Raw genomic sequence first — 10360 nt, 5'->3', positions numbered from 1 at the left:
ATTTTATATAAAATATATAGACACATTTATTTTCTTTGATAAATTTATTTGTTACATATCTTTCTTTTGATATTACTTAATAATATTTCAATGTTCTAGATCTAAACAAAAATGTCTCAGAGGGGCAGAGGAAGTCGTGGGCGAGCCATACAGCAGCGTACAGGTAGTTCGCAGCAGGAACAGAAACTTCCTCATGCTCAATCGTCATCGAGCAGCGGGGCTGTTCGCAGACCGGGACAACCTGCTGCGCAAGCCTCTACAGTAAATAATATTTATGCTATCATCAAATATTAACATATAATTATACAACAATGGAATTTTAAAGTTATAGTAATGAAAAGATTTATATTGAAGATATACAACATTATATTTTTCTTTTGTCAAATTATGATAATAACTTCCATAGTTATGTTTATATAGATAGTTGCCTTTCATATTCAATTCTTGCATATATAAAGTGCTATTTATATATTTGAGTCATACATATTTGCTAATATAAAAATGTTAATATGATTAATTTAGAGAATTATATTCCATCCAATAAATATGTTCCAATATCTATTATATATATTAATGTACTTTCTTTTGTTCTTTGCAAAGTTTTTTGTACAAAGCAGGACACAGGTTTAAAATGGCTTGACTAAGGTTAGTAGCGGTATGAAATGTCATTTGCAATCATATGTTTCTTGTGGAAAATTATTTGAAATTTATTTGTATAATTTGCTTTTGAAAATGTACCACTTGTATTAGTGTTTTAACTGATTAATTGACCAATATTTTGGCAGTAAGCTTGCTGTAAGCTTGTTTTCAAATTTGGCGTTCTATCTAATAAGTTTATTAGTTATTATATATTATATATTATTATATATTTATTTTTTTTAATAAGTTTATCGATGCAATGTAACTACATTGTAAATGTAAGTTACATTGCATTGATATGCTGATTATATTCACATAAAATATATAGCATTGTATTTATTGCAATTGGTGATGGAAGTAAATTTTGTAATAGAGCACTGGTGGACGCGGCCAAAAACACATTGGCGAGAAAGGTGATAGCGCAGCAGTTGGACAGCTAGGCAGAGGCATAGAAAGAATGGCAATTCAACCTGGTTCGTTTTATTATATTATTATTTTCAGATCTTCAATACAAATGTATAATAAATGCAGTTTGCATTAGTTGTATAATAAATTCTCAGATACTCTAGCATGATTCTTTTTGGGCATGAAACTTATGACAAACCGCACTATCATGTGTAAAAATTGCATTGATGTGTACATTTTTGACAATATTGCACACAAGCCGAATTTTTTGATGCAAAAAAACATATATATGGTTTTCTGCATATGGCACGTCATTCTCTGAATATTATTTATAGCTTCAGATATTTTTAGAATATAATCAAAATTTTTTAAAAAATTGTATCAATATTTGAAAATTTATATTTAAACATGTTCTTTTTCGATATTAAACGAGATATCGATATTAATATCTTTGCAGTTGCCGGTGGCAGTGGAGATGCGGCTGGTGCGGCAGGTGGCCCTCCACCAGTTCTGTCAAGCGGAAGAGGATCGGCTCGCGGCAAGAGAATTTTACCCGCTGACATCTTTGTCACAAAGCCGAGTCATATAAAAGAAAAAAAAGGTATTTACATTTATTTCTTGCTATTCTTAAATCTATTATTGTTATTTTTTCTAGAAAATTGTTAATCTATTTTCTCATATATATATATATATATATATATATATAATAAAAAATTAATGTACTTGAAAAAAATGTTGAAAAATTTGTCAAAGAGAATCTGTAGAAATAATATTTAATATAATATGAAAGAATATATACATATATATATGTTCATATATTTTCTTTCATATTATATTAAAATTCTCCTGCAGATTTTCTCCGACAAATTTTTTAACATTTCTTTAAGTACATTAAATTTTTGGAGTACTCTGTACTTTCGATATTAATGATATTTTTGTTTTACTTCAAAAATTACATTTTATCTTCTTTTTATTTTTTTTCTGAACACGATTTTTAGGAACTTCCGGCAGTAGAATAATGTTACAAACAAATTACTTCAAGTTACTTAAGGCGACTGATTGGGCCATTCACCAGTATCGCGTCGATTTTGCGCCCGAAGAGGATCGCACAGCTGTGCGTAAGGGTTTACTCAAACTGCATTATAAGAGTATCGGCCCGTACATCTTTGATGGCACTGTAATGTACACAAGTCATCGATTGCCTGATGTAAGTAATATATGTATGTTTAGTATACATCTTCTGAATGTCGTTTCGAATTGTATTTTTCTTCAACATTTTTATAAGTAATAATCGGTACATTATTTAGCTAATGACATTTACGTCAACTCGACAATCGGATGAGCAACATATAACGATCACTGTCCGTCTTGTTGGTGATATGCTGGTGGGAGATATCCATTATATCCAATTCTTTAATATTATTATGAGAAAATGTTATGAGTTTATGCAATTAAAATTGGTTGGCCGCAATTATTTTGACCCTGAAAGTAGAGTGAGTATAACTCCAGATGGAATTACCATTTTATTTAACACTGCGAGAAATAATCAGTGCTTGCAATATAATCGCTTAAATGCAGATTACCTTGCCGGAATATCAATTGGAATTATGGCCAGGATATGTGACATCTATTCGTCAACACGAACGCGATATATTAATGTGCGCCGAAATAACAAGCAAAGTTATGCGGTTAGATACTTTGGTGGATATCCTGAATTCCTGTTATCAAGAAAATAATCAACGATACAGAGTAAGTTAGACTTTACTCTAAAACTGCTTGGACTTCACTATGAATTTTTGCATAAAAATAGGTCTCGTATTCTTTTATTCATTTTTAAGAAAGATTTAATGAAAAATTATATATTTAAGTATTCATATAAAATTTTTTTAAAATTTAATTTAATTTAATTTTTTTTTTCCCCTTCATTTTATTGCTATTTAACTTTTAATTTTATTAAAATTGTGTGGATACAATAAGCGTGTTTTTATATTTTTCGATTTTATTGCAAAAATGTATATGTGTATAGGAAAATTTCGCCAACACTGTAATTGGTACAGTAGTTCTTACTCATTATAACAACAATACATATCGCATCGAAGATGTGGACTTTTCTACGACTCCTGCTAGTTCATTCGCATTGAAAAACGGCGACAAAATAACATATATAGATTATTATAAAAAAAAATATGGAATAGCCATAAGAAATCAGAGACAACCCATGCTTGTAACTAAATCTAAAACAAGAGATCGACAAGCTGGAGAAGCGGAACGAGTGTATTTGGTACCCGAGCTATGTCGGGCGACAGGTGTGTCATTACAATTATCTTATCAGCAATTTTCCCGAAATTTATATTATTCTTTGCTATTATATACGGATTTAGCGGCAGTGATGTTACTTTCTTGTTATAAATATTTATCTATATCTTCTGTTTATTGATTTAATTTTCTAGTTGCAATTTCTTTTGTATTATAATTTACAGGTTTGACTGATTCCATGAGAGAAAATTATAGGCTTATGTCAAGCGTGGCTACACATACCCGTCTCAATCCAAGAGCGCGTATTGGGAAATTGATGAACTTTAATCAAAGACTTCACGGAACGGATAAGATAGTAAAAGAACTTTCCGAGTGGAATTTGCAATTAGATAATAGGTTACTTGATATACCTGCGCGTGTACTACCCACTGAGCAACTTCGATTTGGTGGAGACTCATATATCACAACTTCACGCGAGAACAAGGGCGACTGGTCAAGAGAAATGCAAACTAAAAAATGTTTAGTTTCCAAACAATTGCGCGATTGGATTATCATAATTACGGAAAGAGATAAAAATGCTCACCAGGTAGTTTAAAATTTTTATTTGCAATATATATACAATATGTTTGCTTTCACATTATATGTATATATATATATTACTTATATTATTATATATTTTTATGTTCTCATTAATTTATGCATGTATAGAAAAAATTATCTTAATCCTGAAAAATTGCAAAATGTCTGTTTTTATATTAATATTCTTTCTTCCTTTCATTTTTGGAATCATTATAGTCTTTATTATTTATATTTTTTTAGTACAACTATTACTCATTCTTTTATATAGTATATATTATTATTATTACTAGTACTATTATCACTATTATTACTAGTACTATTATCACTATTATTATTACTGCATATACAATATAATTGAAAACGGAGAAAAGATTTTGAAAAATTATTGATCTCTTAAACAGATACAGCTGACTATGAAGCATGATAATGCGAATTTAGATTAAAACATATATTACATTAAATATATGTAACGGAAGTTGTATTTTATCTTAATTTATAATATTTTATTTCAGAAATTCGTAAATACTTTAGTGAAAGTATCTAAGGGAATATCGTTTTGGGTAGAAGAACCGCTAATACACACTATTCGCGACGACAGACCAGGTACATATAGTGAAACTCTAGAACAAATTCTAAGCAAAAAAATACCGCAATTGGTATTTTGTGTGGTATCGAACAATCGCAGCGATCGTTACTCTGCAATTAAGAAGAAGTGCTGCGTAGATCGACCTATACCATCGCAAGTTTGCTTGATTAAAACTATGACGCATAGGAACGTCATGTCTATCGCTACGAAAATAGCGATACAAATGAATTGTAAATTAGGCGGAGCACCATGGTGCGTGGATATTCCGTTGGACGGGATGATGGTCGTTGGATTCGACGTTTGCCATGACACAACTGTTAAAACCAAAGATTTCGGTGAGTGAGAATTCTCACTGAATTTTAGAATTTTTTGTGAAAGTTGGTATTGCATAAAATTGCAGTAGTACTAGTTTTTAAAATTAAATCTCGATTTATTTACTCGCCATTTGTTATGATTTATTTCTTAGCTCAATCTTCGATTAATTCTTGAATTTTCCATTTTCGTCATGTCTTAACGTTTCGTCATGTATAATTTTTCGATATTTCTTGATGAGAAAATGTTATATATCAAAGGAAATGAAAAAATTTTTCTCAATATGTAATATATTATGTGCATTGGGATTTGATAATCTTTCTAAACATTGATTTGTGTCATTGCAGGCGCTATGGTAGCGACCCTAGACAAATGTATGACGAAATACTTCAGTGCAGTGAGCGCGCATGCAAACGGTGAAGAATTGTCAAACGATCTTTCTCAAAACATTTGTAAGGCCGCGCAGGCCTACTATATGCTGAACAAAGCTTTACCGTCGCGCATTGTGATCTATCGCGACGGCGTTGGCGAGGGACAGATACCGCAGGTGATGGAGCACGAAGTAGTGCAGATAAGAAAATCTCTTGACGTGTTGTATGGGGGCCCGGATAAATATAAAATGGCGTTTATAATCGTGACGAAGCGATTGAACACGCGATTCTTCTACAACAACGATAATCCAGAAGCAGGCACCGTGGTCGACGATGTTATCACGAGTCCGATCAAATACGACTTCTTCATTGTGTCGCAACATGTGCGACAAGGCACGATATCACCCACCTCGTACAGTGTAATCTTTGACAATCTCGGTATAGATGCGGACAAGATACAACGTATGTCATACAAATTAACCCATATGTACTACAATTGCTCGAACACTGTTAGAGTACCGGCACCCTGCCACTATGCTCACAAACTGGCGTTTCTTGTAAGTAGATTTATTCATCGAGCGCCGGACTCGCAACTGCAAAATTCATTATACTTCTTATAATCTTTCTTTTATGTTTCAACATTATTTTTATTATTATTATCATATTTCATCCTTTTAGTTTTATACGTACTTATATTATAGATACTACTTTTATTTTGTTTTTTATTGACGTATTATATCTGAGATACAAACTACTTATGGGTATAGTATTTTTTTAATTTGTGATTATTTGAAGATAAAACTTCAAAAGAGAAAGTAAAGAAGCAAAAATAAGAGAAATTAGAAATTATAAAAATTTTTCTACATTAAAAATGACGTTTTATAAAAGAATAATAATAAAGTTAAAAAAGAAAAGATAGAATATAGTCAGAACTTGCATCAAGTAAGTTCGGTTAGGATTTTTGCTGTTTCAACTTTTCAGATGATCCTCGACTTTCATAATTCCTTCAAAGATAACCAAATAGGATTATAAATTAATCTTTTCACATATAAGCCGTCAATAGTATAAATTGGAAAAATTATATGAAACATTTTTTTTCGTTATTTTTTAATAATTTTTTATTATATTATATTATAATTTACTTGGATGGTTAACATATCTTACTTTCCCAGTCTCAAATTCTTTTGATAATGAGCTATTAATTTATGAATTTGAAAACGAAATATTTGGTATAACAAGGTGTCTACTCCCTGGAAAAACATGGAAAACCTCGGGAAATTTTTTTTTATACCTGGAAAAGAATTCTCATGGAATTTTGTTGGGACACAAGGATTTTTTTTTTTTTTTTTTTTTTTTGCTTTTTTTTTTTTTCTCTCTCTCTCTCTCTCTCTCTCTCTCTGATAAAATTTTGCTCTTGTATGGTAAGCAATAGACAATCCATCAATAAGCCATGTTGTATAGACACATTTGCACATTTGTTTGTAATTTTGTATTAAATTATAACTATGTTCAAATAGTGGCGTTTTATTTGCTTCATTTTATATCGAGTAGAATGCATAAAATAATAAGGTTGTAAGTTTAACAAAAGTTTCGTGAGTAAATTAAAAGAAAATTGCCTTCCGAAAGCGCAAATTAAAAAAAAAATTGTTAGTTAAATTAATTTTATTTTACATGAATAAATATTTGTTGCTAGATTGTATAAAAAAAGAATGAGAAAAAGAGTGGCAGGGACAAGAATCGAACCCGGGTTGGATGCGTGATAGTCACGCGCTATAAAAAACATATATATATATAATCTCATTATATAATAAAATATTTAATATCTTACCAATATTATACTACCAAATGCGAACGATTAATATGTAAAAAAATTTATAATTTAATATATAGCACGGAATTAAGTATATCTTATTCAGGGTTTTACGACACTCGTAGTCAATTGTCGATAATAAGACTTTTTTGGAACTTGTGATACTAACACTGTTTCCAAGAGTGTCATTCCATACCTCGTATATTACTACAATCATCGATTTTAAAAATGAATATATATTTATAGTTTTTTTTTTGTTTTTTTGTTTATTTGCAATGAGAATTGCATTTAAATTGAGATGAGATAGACATATTATGTTAATTACCATAAGTAACATAAATTTTAAGATATTTTGTTCTATTTGCAAAGTTACATTTATAAAATATGTTTCTTCTGATTGCAGAATAATTTGATTTGTAACGTAATTTAATTAAAATTGATTAAAATATATATTTTCATTATTTTTTAATAATCGATCAAAGATTATTTTTGATGCCACCAACGAAGAATATTATAATTCCATGTTTGGCTGAAAAATGTTTTGCTAAAATTGGATTGTATAAAACATGTATTGTTAAAAAAGTTATTGTGTTTACATTAATTTGGATATAATTTCTGAATTCTCACAATTCTACTTTTTGGAGAAAAACACGACTTTCTTGAAAAATTAATATTAATACTTTTCATTGGTGCCAACCAATCATCCCTTGATTTTTTTTTTTTTTTCCAAATTGTTATAACGCTGTAAAGAGTATATATATTTTCATAATGATTGAATCAATTTAATCAGTTTCACGTACCAATTTCTGACATAAAACAATTTTTTTTTCATTATTCAAAATAGCATACTTCATACTAAGATGTGCTATTATATGTTTATATTGTATAATTATCAAATTTTTTTATATTTGATTCCACTTATATGTACACATACATATAATTTTAAAAAAAATGATGACATGTATGCAATGCATATTTAAAATTTGTAAGAAAGTATATTATATGCGCATATAAGGTAATTGTTTTAGAATACTTAAACAACTTTTAATCTGCAAATTCAGGACATTGAAAAATACCTCATTTTTAAGATCATAATAAAATAAAGTATTTTTCGAATCTTCTTTTACCTTAAAATTAATCGTGGACACAATTGTAATGATCGAATGTTCAAACATCATAAAAATTGTGAAAATACAGGAGGTAGGTCTTAGGATAAAGTACGAAAAAAAAAACAAAAAAGAAACAAGTGACGTGACTTCGTTTTAATGGGTGGTCTTGTTACAGACACTGTACAAAGTATGCATTGTTCTCAAGATGTCGGTAAACGCGAGATTACCATTTTTCGCTACTCGCACCTCCCCAGCTTTGAGTAGCGGGGGTTGCCACAGGTGTTGACCACTCCTCTGGAGGCTAGACAAGTAAACAATCAATTGATAATCATTATCGTATCATTTAATATAATTATATACAAAACCTAATGAAGAAGTTATGGAATATATAATATATATATATATACACACACACGCGCGCACGCACACACACACACACACACACACACAAATAAATAATATATATATATATATATCAAGGGAAATATGTCGACTTCATTACAAATCACGTAAAAATGTCATAGGATCATAACTTAAATTTAATAAATCGAAGAAATAGATTTCCGAAGTGAATGTCTTACCTGCGCGGCCCAGTCACCGCTTGGTTGGAATGGCGGCGCGGCGCCAGCTGCCGGGGGAATAGCAGCGGCCGCCGGAGGTGCTACGTCGTCGGCCCAATTCTCGGTGGCCACGGTGGTCGATTCTACCTCGTTCACCCAGCCAGGTTCCGGAGCAGGGGCAGTCTCTACCGGACCCGTGAATTCCTTCGCCGGCGCGATCTCCTTCGCAGCTTGTTCCTCCTTCTCCGCCTGGAAAGAAGAGAATTTCACACGTCACGTCGATTACTCTGATCCGACAAGTACAGCAAAAAACATTTTTTTTTTATCTTGTCAGAAAAGATTAAGCCACAAAAAACCAACAGATTTGTTTCTGGATCTATTATTGTCTCTCATCATTATGATAAATATGGAAAATAAATAAAAAAATGAAAGAAAGCAGGAGAAAAAAGCGACAAAATTGTGCACGAACCTCTTCAGGATCTCTGTAGAAGAAGAGATCGACTACCACATCCCACTTGGTTTCGCGCGGGATAGATCCTCTCAACCGAAGCACCTCCCTAGCGAGCAGCCACCACATCAAACCAACGGTATGCAGGCTTTTAGTGTTGCACGGGATCGCAATGTCCACGAAGCGCAGCGGCGAATCGGTGTTGCAGAAAGCAATTACCGGGATATTCACATAACTGGCTTCGGTGATGGGTTGATGATCGGTGGATGGATCTGTGACGATCAGCAGACGTGGTTCACGGAAAGCAGCCTAAAAGAAAAAGAACCACTAGGATATGCATTCAACTTATTTTTCCTCAAAATATCTGACAACATTGAAAAAAAATCAGAAAAGATTAAGCCAAAAAAAAGCCAACAAGTGTCGATTCTGGAATAGAATGTTTCATCATTCCTAATATGCTTTTAATGCAATATAAAATTAAATGAAACGTTCGCTCATTCGCTATATTATTTCACCTGGATCTGATTAGTAAATGCGCCGGGAGTGAATCGTCCAGCGATGGGGGTGGCGCCAGTATGGGCTGCGAACTTCAGCACTGCTCTTTGGCCCGAATGACGGCAACTGATGACGAAAACCTCGCTAGGATGCTCGATGGCGACGATTGCACGAGCCGCGAGCAGTAACTTCTCCCAGGTGTGACGTAGATTGATGACATTTACACCAGCACCTACAATTATAGAAATATACTATATAAAAACCATAACATAAGATATTTAAATAATGTTTGAAATACTTGAATAACTTGCCATCAACTCTTTTCTTGTAGACGTACTGTTCCATCTGGAAGTTGACGTTCTCAGCACCCAGGTGGGTACCAGCTGCCAACATCTTGGTAACATCGTCCTCTTTGAGGGCTAATACATCTAAACCTCCTGACATTTTAACGTTGTGATTGAATTACGAATCAACCTGAAATAAAGGTTTGTTTCTACTTGTAATACCTAAAAAGTTTGTGCAAGTCTTTGTGTCCATTCTAACCACATAAATTTTCTTAATTACCCAATATATATATTTTGTATGTATTAAAATATATTTTTTTAAATATATCCTCTCCAAACTACTTTTATTTTGCAAAAACAAAAAAAAAGCAATTGTTGGAAAGTTTAAATATAATCTTTATAAATGAAATAAATCGACTTTTATGCTCTCTAATTTTAAAGTCTGTATAAAAATTCTATAAAAATCTATGAAAAAGTTCAAAAACTGATTATAAATTACATATATA

The 10360-nt window shown here is 31.6% G+C and overlaps 2 protein-coding genes and 1 long non-coding RNA gene across 5 annotated transcripts in view; 1 reads left to right on the top strand and 2 right to left on the bottom strand.

Annotated features, from left to right (window-relative positions):
* LOC115236325 (piwi-like protein Siwi) overlaps window positions 1-5773 on the top strand; it is a 7302-nt gene extending 1529 nt beyond the window's left edge. For 2 of the 3 annotated variants that reach the window (XM_029808704.1, XM_029808705.1), the window contains exons 2-11: window positions 100-261; window positions 1013-1112; window positions 1502-1645; window positions 2043-2251; window positions 2352-2537; window positions 2623-2793; window positions 3071-3350; window positions 3525-3886; window positions 4392-4800; window positions 5125-5773. In XM_029808704.1, the coding sequence (XP_029664564.1) occupies window positions 112-261; window positions 1013-1112; window positions 1502-1645; window positions 2043-2251; window positions 2352-2537; window positions 2623-2793; window positions 3071-3350; window positions 3525-3886; window positions 4392-4800; window positions 5125-5768 (2655 nt within the window). In that variant the 5' untranslated portion in view covers window positions 100-111 and the 3' untranslated portion in view covers window positions 5769-5773. Of the gene's footprint in view, window positions 1-99; window positions 262-600; window positions 646-1012; window positions 1113-1501; window positions 1646-2042; window positions 2252-2351; window positions 2538-2622; window positions 2794-3070; window positions 3351-3524; window positions 3887-4391; window positions 4801-5124 lie in introns of those variants that run through there. The other variant, XM_029808706.1, reaches the window with a different exon arrangement.
* On the bottom strand, window positions 1114-3711 carry LOC115236327. The gene is made up of 2 exons (XR_003884169.1): window positions 3583-3711; window positions 1114-1607 (listed from the first exon to the last, which is right to left on the bottom strand). It is a non-coding gene; the product is annotated as an uncharacterized LOC115236327 (long non-coding RNA).
* A 2426-nt stretch (window positions 5774-8199) lies between the features above and the next one.
* The window catches only part of LOC115236326 (40S ribosomal protein SA), a 3336-nt gene continuing 1175 nt past the window's right edge, over window positions 8200-10360 (bottom strand). The window contains exons 2-6 of the mRNA XM_029808707.1: window positions 9882-10044; window positions 9591-9802; window positions 9097-9384; window positions 8649-8876; window positions 8200-8368 (exon numbers count right to left, since the gene is read on the bottom strand). Coding sequence (XP_029664567.1) covers window positions 8291-8368; window positions 8649-8876; window positions 9097-9384; window positions 9591-9802; window positions 9882-10014 — 939 coding nt within the window. The 5' untranslated portion in view covers window positions 10015-10044 and the 3' untranslated portion in view covers window positions 8200-8290. The remainder of the gene's footprint in view (window positions 8369-8648; window positions 8877-9096; window positions 9385-9590; window positions 9803-9881; window positions 10045-10360) is intronic.

The sequence above is a fragment of the Formica exsecta genome, unplaced genomic scaffold, assembly GCF_003651465.1.
Source record: "Formica exsecta isolate Colony F162 unplaced genomic scaffold, ASM365146v1 scaffold247, whole genome shotgun sequence".
NCBI lineage: Eukaryota > Metazoa > Arthropoda > Insecta > Hymenoptera > Formicidae > Formica > Formica exsecta.
Note: the sequence above shows the minus strand (reverse complement) of the source record. Positions and strands in the feature narration are given on the sequence as shown.